Source organism: Rattus norvegicus, chromosome 3 (assembly GCF_021556685.1).
Source record: "Rattus norvegicus strain SHRSP/BbbUtx chromosome 3, alternate assembly SHRSP_T2T, whole genome shotgun sequence".
NCBI lineage: Eukaryota > Metazoa > Chordata > Mammalia > Rodentia > Muridae > Rattus > Rattus norvegicus.
Genome location: NC_141536.1, coordinates 54048736 through 54069285, shown reverse-complemented (window position 1 = coordinate 54069285; position 20550 = coordinate 54048736). Strand labels below are relative to the sequence as shown.

The 20550-nt window shown below is 45.6% G+C and overlaps 1 protein-coding gene across 1 annotated transcript in view; it reads right to left on the bottom strand.

The window, feature by feature from the left end:
* The window catches only part of Myo3b (myosin IIIB), a 406405-nt gene extending 386116 nt beyond the window's left edge, over nt 1-20289 (bottom strand). Inside the window, 2 exon segments of the mRNA NM_001393777.1 lie at nt 20067-20109; nt 20257-20289. Of these exon segments, the coding sequence (NP_001380706.1) occupies nt 20067-20109; nt 20257-20263 (50 nt within the window). The 5' untranslated portion in view covers nt 20264-20289.
* Between the last annotated feature and the right edge of the window lie 261 nt (nt 20290-20550).

Below are 20550 nucleotides of genomic sequence, written 5' to 3'. Positions count from 1 at the left end.
GGCTCTGCTGTCTTTCTCTTCCTCACTTAGGTGCTGAGCAGGGCTTCCGTGGTGCGCTCCCATCTACCTGACTTGCCGTCTCAGGAAGACCAATTAATTAGCTTCTTAATTCTCCTAAGTACCTCTGGCCCTCTCTAACTGCCCATCACAGAAAAGCTTTCATCTCTCAGTCCTTCCCAGTCGGGAAAGGCTACATACACTTGAAGACATGCTGTCTGCCCAGGCCAGCCCACACCTGCTATTCTTCAACCCAGAGAGGTTTCCTTGGCAACCATCCACATCACTACCCCCACCGTTCCTGCTTGGTAAGCCCTGGTATTAGCAAAGAACACGACCTCTTTATCGGGATTCGGGATCTGAAACGTTCCTTTCACAATGCCCACGCCCTTGCCAGACTATATTTCCTTGCAGACTGGGATAGCGCCTAACACCAACTGTTCTTATCCCAGTGTCTGGCAAGGGTTCTCAAAACATGTTTGCTGGGTGAGTGGATGTGGTTTAGCAAGCTCCTTTCTGTATGCAAGACTTTAAGTACCCAAAGGGCTTACGCTTATTGGGTATTTAAAAACAAACTTGACAAAGCAGTTTGCAAACAGGCATATGGTGGTTACCTCAGAGGAGATATGGAAAATGTGAGCATTTGACTTCCTCTGACTCCATTTAAAGAATCAACAATGCATTAGGACGGCTGTCTAAGAACGCAACACAGAGGAACCTTACTGCCTCACACTGGGGTTTCAAGTGGGCAATTGGAGAGGTTGTGCATTGCTCAAAGTCTCCCAGCCAAAAAAAAAAAAAAAAAAAAAAATTAACAGAAGCTAAAAACCCAGCCAAAGGCTCTGCTCACAATGTGTGTGAGCCCTAGTTCATCTGGGCTTCATCTGCCCAGAGAAAAGGACAACTCTTTGAAACCATCACACAGCCATAGTTGCACACCAGGCTGACCACTCTTCCATAGGTCACATAAAACCAAATGTAGCAGCAGCCTTTAAGATGGCAGGTACCGTATCAATGCACACTAGCGAGACTGAATGAGTGCGTTGCTAACAGATACACGGAATGCTGTGAGAGAGGAAAAGTCTCAGAAGAAGCACGACACTCTGACACTCATTTGGAATCAAATATCACTTCAGCATTTGAAGAGAATTCAGATAATGTGCTTCCTCATTTAATAAGACAAAGAGGTTCTAATAGGTCACATAGGCGTCTAATACAAGAGTGATGCTCTTAGCCAAGTCAGAGGTAAATTTAATTTTGTGTTAGCTTAGGCCCCGAATAACACTTCAGCATCCTAAAGGACTCGCTATTAAGTCTCCAACGAGAGCAGCCGATGATGAACGGGCAGCTTTGCAATTTAATTGAGACATGAATTCCTACAGGATCCTTGCACTGTACCAAAGGATTTTCCGTATCTGTTAGTATCGAGAATTCCCCCCTAACTTTCAAAATTAACTCCGATAGAAGAGAAATAAATCAAACTTATATAAGATCTATTAGATGTCGGGCTGTTCTTTCCCTGGCAGAAATTCTAATCCTTTTTTTTTTCTTTTTCGAGAAAAGATTAATGACCAAAGCAACTTAGTCTAAGATTAAAATTCTTCATTTATATTAAATTTATATCGTGTGTCGCATATATCAATTCCAGAGGGGTAATTTTCTGTGTTGAATTATTTATAGTCTTTTGTAATAAGATAGCTGATAAACTTTTAAATACTCATGTATCAACGTAATTCCGAGATGGTAAGTGAGGCAATACGGACAACAAAAATCCTGGGACCCTGCAGGATTCGTGTTCGTCTTTTTGTCTACTCGCACGTACGCTCGCTCACTGACATAATTGTGTCTGCACTATGTGGTGAACCAAAATGATCGTAAGGAATAATGAGTGATGGTGGCTATTGAATGGTGAATACATAGAATAAATTCTGTGACTTAAGATGACAAATCAGATAATGTCCACTGTGGTAGAGAGAGCAATAAATTATCCAATTATTTGGGTTGTCTATGAATTTTAATATACCTGACCCTGTTATTGTCATTTCTCTAGGAAAGTCTGCCTGGTGTTTGATTTCTGCTACCATCCTAAGACTCTCGTGGTACAAATAAATATTAACTACCATATATTCATCTGCAAAACAATGGGCTGCGTTGTGACATCTTCATAAATCTGCATCACGGACTTCGCTCGCCTTCCTCCCACCTACAAACACGGCTTCACTTGGCCATAAGGACTCCCAGTTAAGACACAGCTATCAAAGAAGAAGAGGAAACTTGCTCTGGGTTGGTTAACAGTCACCCCTTCCATTAGTTTCCATGGCTGCTGCACATTTATACAAATTTCATACTTCAAACCAACACCAGCTCGGTCCTGTGCTGACGGAGGGCAGACGTCAGCAGCGGATCTGAGTAGTCATGTTCCTCCTGGAGGCTCGGGTGAGAATCTGCCTTCCCAGCTCATGGCCCCTCCATCTTCAAAGCCAGCGGTTCTCAGACTCCACCCTTGACTATGGCTTCCCTTTCTTCCTCGATGGACCATGTGATGACAGTGAGCGCTCTAAGGTAATCTCCTTATCCTTCCTTTAACTACAACTATAGCTTTGTTTGCCATGTCTTGTGGCACATAACAGTCTCAGGGATGAGGATACAGGCATCCCCCAGGGCCATCACTCTCTACCACACCTCCCAATTCTATAGTTGGCATACTGGCTGGATGGTCTTGTGTGTCAACTGGACACAAGCTACAGTCATCGGGAAGGAAGGCGCCTCCATTGAGGAACTGCCTCCATGAGATCATTCTCTCAATTAGTGATGTATAGAGTCTGTTTTAGACCATGGTGGATGGTGCCATCACTGGGCTAGTGGTCTTGGGTTCTATAAGAAAGCAAGCTGAGTAAGCCATGGGGAGCCAGCACCCTTTCATAATTCTGCATCAGCTCCTGCCTCCAGGGTTCTCTGCCTTGTTTGAGTTCCTGTCCTGACTTCCTTCAATAATGAACAGCAATATGGAGGTAGGTGTAAGCCAAATAAACCCTTTCCACTCCAACCCGCTTCTTGGTCATGGTGTCTCATTGCAGTAAGAGAGACCCTGTCTAGGAGAATAGTGTTGCGTGCTGTCCCAGAGGTGCTGTGTAGAACTGGACTATAGAACATACTTGGGGGATGAGGGAAACCACTGCTTGAAGTTTGGCTTTAGCCACTTGCTGGCTGTGGGAAGCTGATCCGTAGACTCAAACTCTCTGAGTTTTTAATCTGTGAACAGAAGCCCATGCTTTCAAGGATTAAAGGAAAGATGAGCACAAAGCAATTAGCTCCCAGTCCACTGTAAGACTTGAATACACAAGAGTGCCCGTCTCCCTACATGTTTAAAGGTACAGCAGCTTGTAACAGACTACATTCTACTGTATTGGCATGTTAAAGAGAGCGAAGAAAAAGACAGTTGAATAGTAGATTAGTGGGTCTGTTGGACAACACCTTTAAACATTCAAAAGACTGAAGCAGTTTAAATGCAACCTAATAAAACCGTAGATCTTTTAAATTAGTCTATCTCAGTATTGATCCTCATTGTTACAGTAGCGTGCATGCATCCGTGCATGCATGCGTATGCATGTGCGTGTGCCTGTGTGTGTGCGTGTCTGTTTCATTCAGCACATTTTAAGAGCAGATCTGCTGCAGCTAAGTTTGGGGCTATTACAAGCAGCTGCTATGGGTCTCGTACAAAGCTATTTTGTGTGTAGGAGGGAACACTTTCCTATTTTGTAGATAAATACCCAGGGACAGAATTGTTGGTTTGGCTTCTTATTTTGCTTCAATTAAACTTTATGCTCCCCCCCCCCCCGCCAGCGTGCCACTAAGTTTGCAGCATTTAAAAATCTAACCCACAAATCAAAAACAGAGCCAGGCAGTAATGGAGGGAGGGCATGGGAGTCTTGTTCACTCCACCTACCTCACACAGAGCCCTCCAGAAGGTTGGCTAATGTCCTTCACCACCACCAGGATCCAGGCGATTCTGCCCATGACACCCACACCCCCTACTGCCCCCCACCTCTCCCCATGCTTGATTCTCTTCCTGCCTGTATGGCAGGGCATGTCAATCAGCTTCTAGAAGACACTCCTAGCAAAGCGTCTCACAGGAATCCCAGGCAACAAGGGCAAAATTTCAAAGAGCTGTAAGCAGAATTCAGGGTTCCAAGAAGGCTGGAGATTATACAAAGGCCATTGGCCTTGCTGGTCAGGGCTGACAGTGGGCTTCACATTTGCAGTGGAAACAGAAGCCAGCCTGTAGATGAACAGAAAGCACACAGACACAGCTTGCTCATATATGGTGCTGGAGAGTGAGTCATGAGACCAACTGAAATTAGGAAAAAGAGACGCTGGAGTCATTTTTTCAGCAAAGGCTAAAGAAACAGATCAGGGCACCAACGCCTAAGGTGCAATATCGTGTCTCGTTGATGAAATATTTATACCTATTTGTCACCAAGCATGGACTTCACCTTTCAGAAGCTTTAATGAATAAGTGGGGCCTGTAGGAATGTGCTCCTGGGCCCGGGTCAGGATGACGCAGGCTTGTGTTTATACACGCAAGTCATCTTAAAATTACAAGCGCTGGAGGACTCTTCTGACCCCTTTTGATTGAATCCAACTGGCATAAAAACAAGTAATTGGAGTATTAAGAATCAATTAACGGTGAGCCGGCTGATTGCCGTTATACCTTTAATTAGCAGTATTGGCTTCAGAAGCGTGGGCCTTGGTCTGCAGCTAGGAGTGAATGGATTGCACAGCCACCAGCTGACATTTTGAGAACCTTGATACATCATCACTTTTTCCAGATGCTAATTAAGATCTATATCTCCCACCGTATTAATACTGCAAAGGCCTTCGTGACAGAGACAGGGGAGGGGGGCGGGGGCGGTTTCCACCGCCTTTGTTTAGTTCATTCCCCGTCTGGGTGCAACAGTAAACAGCATCAGGGAGTCAGCTGGGAGAGGAGCTTCTTACATTCCTTCCACAGACTCCCATCAAAGGACCCCTTGGCCCAGGTCATTGAGCCAAGTGGCAGGGGGGGGATGGGGGGGACAGTGCTGAGACAATAGGGCGCTCGCCCTAAAGTTAAGAAGATGGGGGAGGGGAGATGCAGACACACCACTGCACCAGCCTGGGAATGACAAGGGGGTAGAAATGTCAACCAGAGCACAAAATGGAGTGGTTCTTGCCGACCTCTTTATGTGTGTTGTCACAACCATGCAGCTGGTCTTCCTCAGACCACAGAGCTGGAAAGGGGCCTTTTGTCCTGGAATTCCAGGAGCAGCCAGTGCACCCGTGTGATGAAGACAGCTCATCCAGGAGCGAGTGTCCCCATCCAGACTCGGATAGAGCGAGAGTCCAGTCAGAGAGAGTAGTGTGCTCTCTCACAGTTTCTCTGTTCTTCCCGTCTCCCGGGGACAACTGTCATTTCCACAGATGGGTTCTGCTCTTGTTAACATAAACACAAATCCAAGTCATTCTGAAACCATTTTAAAAGCTCTTTTCCAGGTCCTTTTCTGAGGTAGGTATGGTGGCACATTAGCAGGCCCAGCCTTTGAAGAGCTGAGACAGGGGCATCGCTTGAGCCAAGTAGGTTAAGACTAGCATGGGCAATATGACCATAATAAGAATAGTAACCATCACCTTCAACAACAACGCAGACTCCACTCAAGGAGATTTTGTCTAAAGTAGCCCCTGATATTATTTTGATACTAGGGATCACCAGTCTGCACCTCAAGAAATTCAGCCCCACCCCCACCCCCAGCTGAGGCAAGTAGCTTCCCCTAGGACCTAAGTAATGACAGCAAACGCTGGTGTGTGACACCTAAAAGCCAGGTACAGTTCCAGATATTGGACGTATGCAAACAGATGTCATCCATTCTGTCCTCTAGGTAGTGGTTGGGGTTGAGGACTGAATTAGCTTTCTCAAGGTTCACTGACCTTGAACTCAGACTCTCTGACACTAACGTCCTCACAGCTACTACCCCTGAACCCAGATGGGTACCCAAACAACCGTTCTCTCCAACACCATGCTGCGTTGATGGTTGTAAGTCTCCAGTCAGGACTTCAATCAAGGCCTTTGCTGATTGCCAGGGAACATCAGGGATCTTTCCAGAAAGAGCTGGCTCATTTCAGACTTCCCTTGTCACTAGCTCTTCTTAACTGAACTCTCCACTTGCTCAAGGCACCATGGGAGATAAGAAGCCCCACATCAGCACGGCAGTTCGGCTTAGCGTTAGCCAGCTCTCCCTTCGAGTGTTTACAATGATGTGTGTAAGTAGCAATTCCAGGAAGGCCAGGACAACCATAACCTGCACAACGGGTAACTGAGTGGGTCCTGGAGACCCCAACACTACAATCCCAGTTGCTTCACTGCTGAAATTCTGAGTCTTCTGTTTTTGAACTGGTTTGGAGATGGAGCTTGTCAAGGGAGTTTCAGGGAACTGAAAGTTCCAGATCATTAAGAAGAAATCTGGGGAAGTCGAGTTCACAGAAATGAGCTCAAAAAACAAGAAGCTCTGTCCACAGATTCAAGTATTCCCATCTGCACAAGAGACTAGCCTTAGTGAGACATTTCTCTTTACGGCAAGCTGTAATACTGATTGAACAAGAGCTTTCATTTCTGAGTCCCTTCGATAGAAAATAAAGAACAAAGCCTCGCCCACCACCTTGCGAGTAGAGTCGAGTCATTCCTCGATGCCTTGCAGCTCTCTCTGATGGTCTTAGTTCTCAGCCGCTTGCTTCCTGGCTGTCAGGAACCTCATTTCAGGTCCCTGCTGCTCCGCCGATGAAGATGCTGATGGCCGGCTTTCTTTCCCAGGAGACTTCCAAGTTCACCGTCAGCTTCTGTTCCGGGAGCCTTATCAGAGCCTGGATCCCCGTTTAGCAAACCTGTGCTCCACCTGCACAACGTTCCTTTCACAGTCTCGCTCCCATAATTGGCATAGACACATCGTGCAGGCCACATGGTTCAAGAACCCAGGCGCACTTATCCTCGAAACAGCTCCCCGGCTCTGGGTCAGGGATGATGAAGCAGTTTGGGGAATAGCGTTGTCGCTGGGATGTTGTCGCTGAAACATGAAAATGCAGCCATCCAGGGTAAAGTGACCTGGAGTATAAGGAGTCTGATGGTTTTACCACACCCAAGGTTGCCGTTGATGTCTTCATCAAAGAATTTCCCTTTTATTTCTAGTTTTCTGTCTGTTTTGTTTAATCACGAATGAATATTGTGTTTTTCTAAGTGATTCTTCTGCACTGGGACTGATGACCTGGTGGTCTCCTTAAGACTGTTCACAGGGCAGACTATATTAGCTGGTTTCCACACACCGAACTAGTCCTGCATTTCCAAGTTCCTCTCTGCTCCATAGTGGAGCTGTGTGTGAGCTGCTGGTCATTCGGTGGCTGTGGGTAAAAAACGTTGGTCTGCAGCTTTCTTGTGTTATCCTGATCCCGTTCCCAGGTAAAGCTGGCATTATAAAATGCAATGGGAAGTGCTTCTCTTCTGTTTTCTGAAAGATCCTGTATAAGACTCCTTTCTTTAATATTTGATGTATTTTGTGACGTGATACTTTTGCAAGGGTTTTGGTTATAGATTTAATGTCTTTTGACCTTTGTTATCATGATGTTTATGCGCCTATGAATAATGGTGCATGCCTCATACCCAAGAAGTCCAGAAGAGAACAGTGCATCCCCTAGACGTGGAGTAACAGACAGTTGTGAATCACCATGTGGATGCTGGGAATCTCTCTAGCCTCTACTCTTACCAGTTGTAAACCATTCTGATTCTCTGTGAAATCTTGGTTTACGCATGCGCGCGTGTGTGTGCGCGTGTGCATGTGCGTGTGTGTATACGTGAAAAATAGGCCTGTTTCACCTTGAATAACAAATGTATGCCAATAGGAAGCTAATGCTTCTGGAGAGGGGAGGGGCATATGAATTCTCAGTCCCAACTGAGGACTTACTGGCAGCTGATGATGTCTGGGGAAGGGAGAATCGGTTTTCCTTAGCTGTGGTTAGCCGGGAAGGTCCTCCATGCTCTAAGGATGGCGCCACATCCTTAGAGATCTGGACAGCACTAAGTGAACTCAACGGGAGATAAAAGGTAAAGAAGACAGAGATTGGGGTTGGGAGGGATGGGAGGTGGGTTTGAGAGAACTTAGGAGGAGGAATGGGGCATGGGTCTGACCAAGATACATCGAATGAATAGATAAAATTCAAATAATTTATAAAAGTATTGAATTTATTTAAAAATAAAAGAAACCAATGCCTCCATCCTTCAGCCACAAAGAAATGAATTCTGCCAGCAAATTCACATGTTCTACCTGTTGAGCTCCTGGTCACAGCCCAAACAATGTCCCAAAAGTAGAAACCCCAGATAAGCCACACCACGTTCCTGACATGTGCGACTCCAGGGTGCCGAGTGTGTATTTGCTTGTAATGTAGAAAACAAGGATTCTACCTTCTATCCATGTCATAACAAGACCTGGGTGTCTCAGAGACAGTATATGCTATCTTTTAGCCACTCACATCTAGTAATCATTGATAAGTTTGCATTAATTAGGTCCAGTTAGCATTTGTTTTTATTTGCTTTTCTTCTGTCTAGTTGTTATTATTGTTCTTGGTTAGAACTTTTTGGTTAATCCATTGGATGATCAAATTTTTTGTATTAATATTATCTGGAATTAGTTTTCTTATCTTACCTTCTTTTGGATTTTCACTCATTTTTCAATATATTCCATAAGTTTATTTACTTTGCTGTAGCTATTCATCTAGAATTTTTAGTAGCTGTATAGGGAATGCACTGAGCTAATTTTCCTGAATCAATGAAGGCTGGGAAAAGGTCTCAGTAGTTAAGAGCACTGGACCTGACTTTGATTCCCAAGACCCACATCGCTGCTACTTTTGCAACTCCAGTTCCAGGGGATCCAAGGCCCTCCTCTGGCTTTTGCAAGCACATGGTACACAGAAATACATGCAGGCAAAACACCCATATACATAAAATAAAAATAAATAAATCTTTTAAAAGATCTAAATGTACTCCTGGTTTTAAAGATACAGATTAACAGGTAAAAACAAACTCCTGGAGAGTCTCTCATGACTGCCTGATGAACGGGTCAAAGAAGAAATCAAGAAAGAAAATTTTCTTGGAACTAAAAGAAAATGAAAGCTGGACACGGCAAAGCCACGTTGAAGGCAGTCCTAGCGGCGAACACAGAGCTCGCCATGTGTAGTGGTCAGTGGAAGTCACGCTGAGCAAGGTTCACTGGGCTAAGATCCCAGCCGGGTGACTTCATCAAGGCCTGAACTAGTGCTCCACGCTCGCCTCTCTGTTCCTCTCCCCATTCTTTTCGATATGAAGTAGAACAGCAGCCACGCCTTCTAGTTGCTGCCCCCTCCCTGTGCTAAGGACCTCTCCCCACCCCCGGGCCCGTGGTTCTGTTCCCTCTGTAAAGATGCAAGGATGTCTTGAGGTTTCGACATGAACAACGTACACAGTCACTGAAACAGCACAGGTGACAGGAGGGATGCGCATTGCGCAGCTAAAGGGGTAGGTGCTCCCAGACGGGTAAGTGTTCCATTCTCCCTTAGACACGCGCATGCACACACACACACGCACACACCTGTGCATGCGTGGCATCCCACAGGCTGCCCCGTAGATCTTCGTCAAGTCCTGTGATAAAGGTGACCTTAGTCAGACCCATTCAGATGCACCTAAGAGCAGTCAAGGGAGAGTCGATATTAACAGTTCTGACCCTGAATGTTTAGGGAGGTTGTAGTCCATGTTCCCATACTGCTTTTTCCTGTTTCTCTCCCATCGATTTACAGTAGATAACAAGATGAAGAAGCTCACTGCCTAAATCAAAGGGGGAGGCAGTGAATTTGAGAAAGAGCACAAAGGAGGAGGGAGCACAGGAATGAGTGGAGGGGAGAAAAGAAAGAAGGGAAATAATGTAGTTATACTGTAAGTCCACAAGTGTTACTATTAAGAAGAGACCAGTGCTGTTTAATTGGCTTCCCCAAGCCTACATAGAGTCAGAGGGCATGTGCACAGAAGGAGCACATCATTTAGAGTCTTCAGGAGACACAAGTCATTGCTTAGTACTGAAAAGATAAGATTCAGTTTGGGGAAGCATGACCCTTCTCCGTAGCTGTCCGCTGGAAACAGGCAGCCCGCATGTCTGCACTGGACTTTTTCCCCTCTGTTCCTTCATAAGTATTTGACAACTCACTCCCTAGCGGGCACCGTGTTAGGTCCTGGGATATTTATCTGTGGTCCCAGAACCAGGCTGGGAGAGTTAGAGAACATCAACTGCCAACCCAAAGCCATGTTTTCTCCATTCCCACCTCGCCCCTCCCCTCCGCACCCCATATTGTGAACACTGCTGAGTCTGCAGACTTGGGGGAGGGGCAGCAATGTTTGTGCTTTCCACCATGAATCCTGGGAGGGAAGGTGTGCATACACTATCACTCCTGACTGAAGCCTTCAAAGCAAGGAATGCTTCTCCAGGTTTTCTTCTCTTCAGCATGGGGGGGGGGGGGGGACACGACAACACGACTGAGTGGCTTGCAGGTCCTAAAGATGGAAAGGTTGTAGCTTTCCCCACCCCCCACCCCCTAGCCTCTGTGCCAGGGAGATCACTGAACAGGAACACACATCAATTACCTACACTCATTTATGTTTGAACCCTTAAACAACTTACCAACTGAACTGTATCTTAACTGTCTCTGAAGTTGATATTTTGAAGTGGAGAGCCGGTGTTTTGAAAATATATATAATAAACTATGAGAAGCAGGCAAGTCATCTGGCACTGGATAGCAAAATACACAAACGTGTGTGTGTGTGTGTGTGTGTGTGTGTGTGTGTGTGTGTGTGTGTGTGTGTGGTGGGCTGGGATGAAAAGCTGGAGCTTTTTTTTTTTTGAGCAAAGTACTGGATAAAACTGGGCTTTGTGTTAACGTACAAGGTTAGCCTGAGACCTACCAGGCCTGTAACTTTGGCCAGGGGTCAGAATATTATGATCCATGGGACAAGTTCGACCTGCTATTTCACGCGCACACAGCCGTGCTGGTCGCCCACCTGTTTGCTGTCCACTGTGCATTACAAAGGGGAAGCTCGGTGCTTCAGAGAACCATGTGGCCCTCAGAGGGGGGATGGCTACTGTTCCGCCCTGTAAGAACGTGCTCACCCTTGAAGACAGCAGTCATAGGACACGGCTGAGGACAGAGCTACCAAAGAATCCCACTGTCAAATGCGCAAAGATGAAGTGTGTGGTATTTCAGGCGTTTTGTACTTGGAACTGGCTGGTCAGTTTGTCTCAGCAGAGGAGCTCGCTCTGCACGTGGGAATATGGCCGCAAGTCTCCCTGCTCCCCAGGGCTCTTTCCCGTGACGCTGTGTGGTTCCCTCACTCCGACCTTCCATTTTGGGTTTAGCGTATGACCTGCAGCAGCCTCTGGGACGTTAGCAAAAATGAAGCGAGGGAGGGTTTGGAAACATGCTCGCTTATCTCTACGACCTCTGACTTTGCCGTGAGAACGGATTCACTGGTTGGGGGAGGAGGAACATGGAACAGCCCCTAAATGTGGGAGCCCAAGCAGGGCCAGCAAAGCCACCCGAGCAACCTAGACATGCAGAAGTGAACAGGACCTTTAGCTGTGAGGAACACGGGGCAGCGTAGCCTAATGGCCGTTGCGGCTCTGAGTAACTGCACATCCCTGACTCATACACTGCTGCTCCCTTATAAGCCAAGGTCTATTCTGGCGTCAAGCGACTGCAAATCTTATGAGGCAATTACCATATTTCCGTTTTATGTGTGAAGGAAAAGGCTCAAAGAAGAAAATTGATTACTCCAACCGGCCCCAGCTGGAAAACGCCAGAACTTGAGCTTTAACCCTAACTCCACCCTCCAACGTGCTTTGCTTCAGAAGTCTAGCGTCTCATCGAAATTCTTGCCTGAGTATCATGAACTCAGAGGCAGGAGCCAGGCCAGTGATGTGGGTAGCAAACCAGGGGCTGTCAAGAAAGGCTCGGATTTGGGGACTGGACAGCACGTGACTGCAAGCAAAGACAGCCGCGGCTCAGTGTGGTATCCACAGTCAACACACAGAAATGTACCAAGTCACAGTGTGTGGTTTTGTTTCAGGAGAAGTCAGAAATCCAATATTTTCTGTAAATTGTTCAATTTTTTTGAAGGTCAACTCTATCTTTTAAAAACAGAAGTCTACCCGGAGCTGAGAGGGGAGAGTGGACATCCGCTCCCACTCCAAGGCAAGAAGCTCTCTGCAACTGATACCCTCAGCAAAGGGAAAAAGTAGTTTTCCAGTGGAGCCTCATTGTGCATATTAATCATACTTCATAGTAAAGCCCCAATCCCAGGAGGAGCTGGGCAATGCAAAACAAACTTAATAGTATTTTTGTAGACATTTTATCTCATTTTGCTTTGCTTGCATAGTTTCATTTCCAGTGTTTGCTTTTATTGTTTCTGTAGGGTCTTGTGTTTGTTGTGGGTTTTGTTTGTTTTTAAAGAGAAAGTAGTCACGAAATTGAGTGACTACTAATTGAATTTGGGGAGAATCTGGGAGGAAAAAAGCATTTTCAGAACATTATATGAAACAAATACTTTTCAATTAAAAAAGAATACAGGTCCAGGCAGCATATTTCTGTACACACAACTAATCCCACCTTTCAGGAGGCAGAGGCAAACTGATCTCCGCAAGTTCAAGGCCAGCCTGGTCTATGTAGACAGTTCCAGATCAGCTGGGAGGACATAGTGAGATCCTGTCTCAAAATAAATAGATCTACAGAGGTCATTGCAAATGACACATGTGGGCAGCATGTAAAGTGCCTCACAGGGTCTGTCCCTCCTGTGAACCCTGCAAACAGCTGTGCAGACATCTTGTCATTTCTCTCTTATGAAGGTCCCAGAAAGACAGGGAAAATAGATAGATATCATTACTGACACCCCTAGGGACATAGAAACGGGCACCAAGAGAAGGCCAATCACTTGCCCGGGTTCATATGATGGGTTGATAAACAGTGTCGATATGCCTTTAAGTTTGAAGTAGTTCATTCCCTTTGCACATGATGGTGAAAAGTTTCCTGTATCCCAGGTGGGGGATAGACAGAGAAAGCTCCGTTATTTCCAGAATTGAGGTTGTAGTCTGGCGGCCAAAGCTCTACTCTCTGTTTAGATCTTTGCTTAAATTAGGGAACTGATTATAATCATTTCCCAGTTCCCTTTCTCTCATCTCCTTCTCCTCTGCAACTGAACCACATCTATTTATTTAATTCATATATTTAAAAAAATGTCTACCCATCAAACAGCCTTAGGCTAGAAAAAACAAAGAAAAATCTTAATTAAAGCATTAATAGAGTTTTTAAAGCTAGCAGAAATACTGATAAAAAAACCACAGGCATCAAATCTATAAATTAAGCACAAAATTACATTAAGAAATAATTTCCTCCTAGTATCCAATCAGGGTGACTAGCAGACTGCAGAGGCAAGACCCGTCCAATCATCTCATGAGCAAACGGCCCTCATCAACACAAGCGTGTAATTTCTGCACCGGCGGAAGCAGACTGATTTCACTCACTTGGCCTTTAACCATTTTTGTAAGTCTACATTGAATGAGAAGAATGGAAGAACAAGTCGGAAGTAGAGAAAGTTGAGATGACAGCGGCCACAGAAGCATCCTAAGGCCAGCCGTTCCTGGGGTCACCTTTCTGTATCTGGGGTTCTAGTTTCTCAGATGAGCCCAAGAGGCTGATGTGAGCACCATAGGCTCATGGGGACGGTAGCAGCGGCGCCCAGCGGTGCCCACCGAAATCAGAGAGATTGCCTGCTGTCTCCACCGGAAAGGGTATTCTCAAACAGAGAGATAGCCTGCTGTCTCCACCGGAAAAGGTATTCTCAAACAGAGAGATAGCCTGCTGTCTCCACCGGAAAGGGTGTTCTCAAACAGCGCGGTCCGGTGAACCAGATCAGGATCTTAGACAACAGCGTGGAGGCTTAAACAAGTGGGCAAACGACTCCTGCCCCAGGAAATGTTTCAGGTGATGCTGATCATAAACTGAGAAGTTCCCATGTTGAAATCTCAGACTTTTAGGATATTCTAACACTTAAAAAAAAAATCCCACACAAAATTATTCTCCACCTGCCCAGTGAGTAAATCACTACTCCTTAAACAAAAGCCATGCCTCAAGCCGGTAAGCAATTGTCACCAAAGCAACTCTTAGTCTTTGCCAATTGCTTGTCCAGAATAAAATTAAAAAAAAGAAAAAAATTCACTCCGCAAAAATACTCTGCAGACATCACTGTGGATAAAAATAGAGACAGGACAGCTAGACAGACTCGGGGAAAGAGTACGGATGTGGCTTCTCCACCACTAACGTCCCAGAGTGCTCAACCACAGAGGTAGAATTTCAGGGGACTCCTGTACCCAGCAAGCAACATCTGACATGACTCTTTTGTCAGAAGCAGCTTCGCGTTTTACTGACTGGCTAACCAGTATCATCTTTAGACCAGACACTTACAGGTGGCTGGTTGAAAGCTGCCCGCGGGGGTGGCATCCGAGCGGGGGAGCTGCCTCATTCACTGCTAGCCCATCTGCTCCGCCTGGCTGAGCACCAAGATTGTGTGGAGTGGGAGACAATAAGGTCAGGTCCCTCCCTCCACAGGCAGCCACCAGCTCCAGAGAAATCCATTAGCCTTTCTCCTAGAAAGAAACTGGCTTGTCAGGGAGAGAATGGCTGTTTCCCCACACCCTACGCTGGCTGTTACAGGTATGTTTAAAACACACGACAAAATACTAACATTTAGGATTCCCATAGATGACACATTTGCTTTTTAAAAATAAATTAAAAGTCAGATTTATTTTTCTGTGGATACAACCACTTCCAGACCTTTGTTCTTAACATTATTTCTAATAAAAGATTCTTAGAGCTTAAAATTAAGAGTCTTATTAGATCCTGCCTAAATCATATCTTTTTAGTTATAATCTACTAACATTTTACTTAATGTCAAGAGGAATGAATTTAATGGAAATCATTTGGAAAAAGGAACAGTTGTCTCCTGCAGACTTCCTTCCCTTCACCATAGAGTCTTGTCTTTAACTAGTCATAGAAACACATAGAGAAGCCCACTGTATTTATGCTGCTGCCCTAAGCCCAAGAGACCTCGGTTAACAAGTCACCATCCCCTAGGGCTATAGTCTCCGATGCACCTGCTTGTGCCTTTTCACATCCCGCCTGTGCCTTTACTTGTGAGATGATTGGGATCCAAACTTTTATATTCATTTCTAAAGAGAAACATATAAGATATAATATATAACATATGTTTCTTTTTAAAAATGAATATAATCCATACATATGTATATATATATATGAATCATGTATTCACTTTAGATATTCAAATTTAGATATCAGTGAAGAAAAGCAAACTCATGCATGGTTTCCTCACTGAGAGACAACTGGGGGGGGTGCAAGGAAGACAGCCATCTAGAACTTTCTCAACAAATGCACACACAATTAATATTCTATTCTGAAAAATTTGCTGTTGGAGAGAGAAAGCGTAGAAGAGGGAAGAGAAAAGAAATGAGGTACAGAGGAAAATGGAGCATGGAGCAGTGGCAAGCTGGTGGTGTGTTGTTACGTCATCTTAGGACTCCTCCTCAGTCTTGGGGTCCTAGACAACTAGTTAAGAGGCCCCTACCCCCTGTCTTATGGCTCTTTGGTACACTGTAGGTCATCACACCTGGTCCTGCAGTAGCCTCTTGTCCACTGACACAAGGCCACCGAAAATGACATCAGACCTATTTAATGGGGAAAGAAAGAAGTAGGGTGGAGGTGGGGGAAGGTGATGGGGTGGGAGGAGAGAGGGAAAAGTCACCATGTTTTTCTGGTACTGGTTTAAGTAAAGGGCTAGGAAACAAGCCTCATGTCTGTCGTAGAGTTAGAGTGCCACGCTGATTTATCTGTGTATTCTGTTCTCCTCTATGCTTCTTCAGTCTCGGGTCATTTTCTCACATCACCCACCGTTTTTGCAATAAAGTTTATTTGGCAAAAGACAAAGAAAATACCTATTCGTGACCTGGCAAAAGATTCTGGCTGAGGCCATGATCAGAGCTGTGGAAAAGCAGACTTGGGGTTTTCAAATGTTCAGAGCATGAGTTTTGGCGAGAAAGTACTCGTGAGTCACAAGTCGGAGAAATACCGAGAGGCACGGTCTTATCCCTACAGAACCACAGTGGCTTTTGCTTCAAATGGCAATCAGTGTGTTCTATTCCGGTCAGAAAAGCAGAGCAAAGTCTTCAGTAAGACCCAGTTGGAGAGTTGGTTTTAATGTCAACCTGGCACGAATTAGAATTACTGGAGTAGGGAGCCTCCATTAAAGAACTTTGTCTTAATTGAGGTAGGAAGACCTCCCAACCATGGATAGCAGCTCCCCATGGCAGCCCAGATGGTTTGTTTATTTGTTTATTTATTTATTTATTTATTTATTTATTTATTTATTTATTTTAGGGCACAGCAGAAGAAGACTGCATTTTGCCTTCTTGCCCCCCCTTCCCCCCGCATGGGAAGGTTTAATGAGAGAAGAAGGGTAGAAGAGGGGAGAAGGAAAGGCCGGCTATGGGCACATGGAGGGAAGCAGGGAGGGGAATGGGGAGAGAAGGGACAAAGGGGAAGAGGACAAGAGGGCAAGAGCAAGAAGCAAGAGCAAGAGCTTGGCTTTCGCTTTTGTTGAGACATTATCTACCCTGTTGCAGCAGCACCATCGCCACTGCCACCAACACCACCACTGCCAACACCACTGCCGCCAACGCCACCGCCGCCACTGCGGCTGCTGCTGTTGCTGCTACTACTCATTCACTCATTGACATCAGAACCGGTGTTTTCAGACCTCCATTATTGACCAAGGCACAGCAGCTCTCTGGGCACCTTTGAGGATTTCAGCAGCAGCTTTAGACTGCTGAGATGCTCAACCTCAAGGATCAAGCAGGATCTCAGCCATTTTTTTACACAACCTGATTTAAAAACCATGTCTTCTCTAGGAGCTGCACTGTCTACTCATGAATGGTACCTTTCAAGCTCCCTTTGAAATATAGAGGGTGGGGGTGCTGGAGAGAGCTCAGCAGTTAACAGCACTTGGCTTCTCTACCAGAAGACGTGTTTGGTTCCCAGCACCCACATCCAGCAGCTCACAAGTGTCTGTAACTCCAGCTCCAGAAATCTGATGGGCCATTATGGGCACCAAAACTCATATTCGGACACTCACATGTAAACATATGCATCTACACATAATTTAAAAATAATAAAAATAAATAGTGGGTTCCCATAACATTTCTTCATGTATCCTTAGTTTTGATTAATCCAACCTTCTCCTCTCCCCGACTCTTCTATCTACACTCAAACCTTTAACCCCAGTAAAGACGCCCCCTCCCAAGATACTGTGTTTTATTGTCCTCTCTAGCTGAATTTTTATGGTCTTATCCTTTATAGTTAGCCCCTGACTGCCACAGTACTGACCTGCTAATGAGATGTACCCACTGACATGGTAGTGGTAGGAAGTTTTCAGGGGTAGTCAGCCGCTTTCTGATTAGACATGAGGCCTGATCCACAGGAGGGATTCTGTGCCTGGTCCGTAAACCTGGCCCAGAGCCCATGACTAGGAAAGACCACAGTCCCTAGGGCAGAACCCACTGTTGTTTTCCTAAATGGCCAAGCTATCAAGCTACATTCTAAACATGCATGTTTATACCCATGGGTTTGAGCTGCTCTCAATTTCGGATAGAAAGTTTCCTTTTTTTATTTCATGGTAGTTAATATGGAAACTCATACCTCGTTAAAGTGCTAATTATAAATAACTCTTAGTGCCACCCACATAGGCCTCGCCTTCCGAGTCTCAGAGAACTTTACAAGTTCATGCAGGAGCCAGCAGACGGAGAGGAGAGCTAAGATGCTGACGTCCACAGATGACATCGTCTACATCCTACACACCGACTCACAGCAGTCACAATTCCAGCATGACTTAAGGAGGGGGACCTGAGACTCCACTGCTGTTAAAAGAGCATCGGTGGCAGTTGGTGGTGGCTGAGGGAAGGGACAATCACTCTCGATGGCCGCACATCATTGATTGGACTTGGGAGTTATCGACCATAACAAAAGAAAAAGGGTGTGGCACTGGAAGAGAAATGGAGGATCTGAGGGAGGGTAGTGGTAGAGGAATGTGGTAAACATACATTGTATAAAGATACAGGACTTTCAGAGAAAAAAAACACTATTGTATTATTATTATAATTATTAATAATTTTAAGAAGCTTCCTAACTACACGGCTTGGGGACTGCTCTCCCTCACCTCCTTTCTTCTGGGGATGACTGTAGCCAGCCTAGAAACATGAGGCCATCCTAAAGCAGCGATTATAAGAATAAGGAGAGCCACAGGCCTCTCTTTCCCTCCACTGTCCTAACAGTGATCTCACCACTGTCTTAAAGATGTGGCCTTGCATAAGCCTGCTGTTCCTCAGCTGTGGTGGAAGCCTAGGGGACAGGAGGTGGGGAAGGCAGAAAGAAGCAGAGGGTAGAAAGTCTGAGACCAGCCTGAACTACATAGTGAGTTCATGGCTAGCCTGAGCCACGCAGCAAGACTGTCTCAAGCAGAAAAGAGAGAAGCCTTCCATCCTTTCCCTGTGTTTGGGATATGTCCTGGGATTCATTGCAGGCCAAACGTTTTGTGCTGCAGAGCAAAACTCTGCATTATCTCAGCAGAGCCCCCAGAGAAGAATTTGAGCACCCAAGGTCTGAACAACAGGCATCGTGCTCACAGAGGTTTGACCGTGGCTCCCCCTTGTTCACAGCTACTCAGCATCACTCAGGCAGGGTGACTGCAAACAGCCCCAAAGAAGAGAAATTTGAAGTTCCTGAGTCTGACAGCAGCAGGACTGAGCCATTATGTGAGACATCTAGAATTCCAGCCCTTGGGAGGCAGAAGCAGAGGGTGGAAAGTTTGAGACCAGCCAGAACTACATAATGAGTTCACTGCTAGCTGGAGCCACATAGCATGACTCTGTCTCAACCAGATCGGATAGAAAAGGCGTGAAGATGTTAGTGTCCAGAAGAATACTTGTCTAGAGGTCACAAGGCCCCAGCGTCTCACTTTTCCACTGCCCTCGCGAACGCACAGACACACACACACACACACACACACACACCACACAAAACACACACAACATACATACACTCACACACAACACACACATACACACACACAACACACACACAACATACATACACTCACACACAACACACACATACACACACAACACACACACAACATACATACACAACACACACACACAACACACACACACACACACCACACAAAACACACACAACATACATACACTCACACACAACACACACACACAACACACACACAACATACATACACTCACACACAACACAGACACACACACAACATACATACACAACACGCACACACAACACACATAACACACACACAACACACACACAACATATACACACATAACACACACACAACACACACATAACACACACACAACACACACAACACACACATAACACACACAACACACACACACACACCACCACCACCACCACCACCAACAACAACAACAACAAACTGTTTAGCCGGGAATCTAGTTAGACGGCAAATAATTTTACATGCTTAATACTCACCTGGAATTACATTAAAATTCCAAATTGTTGCCTTATTTTTTTAAACAGGAACGCATCAAACAAAAAAGGGGCTAGATACACAGCGAGTCATTCTCAATCACACTTAAATCAAATCTACTAAACCTCACTAATTTTAATTCTGAACAATAGCTGGCATAATTTTGGTCAGTGTGCGTGTGTGTGCACATGTGCGTGTGCGTGTGCGTGTGAAATTTCTTCAGGATAAAAACAAATACAGCAAAGCAGAAAGCCTCCCACCTCCTCTGCACATCTGATGGCTTCAGACTGGCTCTCCTAAGTGCAAGAAGGGACAGTTAGAAATTCTTTCTTACCCTGTTTTGTCCTCTGCGTGCTCGCCGCTCACCTCCGAGGCTGCTGCAGAGGACAAACAAAAGCAGAATCATGACAGACACCTGACACCGGAGGCCCTTGACTGGTGCCAACACGCTGGGGTCGCCCAGGACACCAGGGTCTGGGCATTAGTTTTCATTCCATTCCTGGCCGGAGCAGGAAGTGCCTTACCTGCCATTGTTCAAGTGGCCTAGAGATGGGACTCAACCCAGAGCAGGGAAGCAACAAGAATAAAAAGATATGAATAATGAATACAACGCCAGAACTTGAGGCGGCCGGGAAGCAGGAGGCCCCAGTGGAAGAGGGAGAGAATGTTAAGTGGGCTCTTCCTAAGAGGGCTCAGAGAGAGGAAGTCCATGCTCTGTGATGAATCTGAGGCTCTGTATCAAACACCAGCTCTGGATGGAGACCTGGCTTTAGAGTCCAAACATCCCAAAGGGCGGCTTGTACCTGCTTGACCTGCTA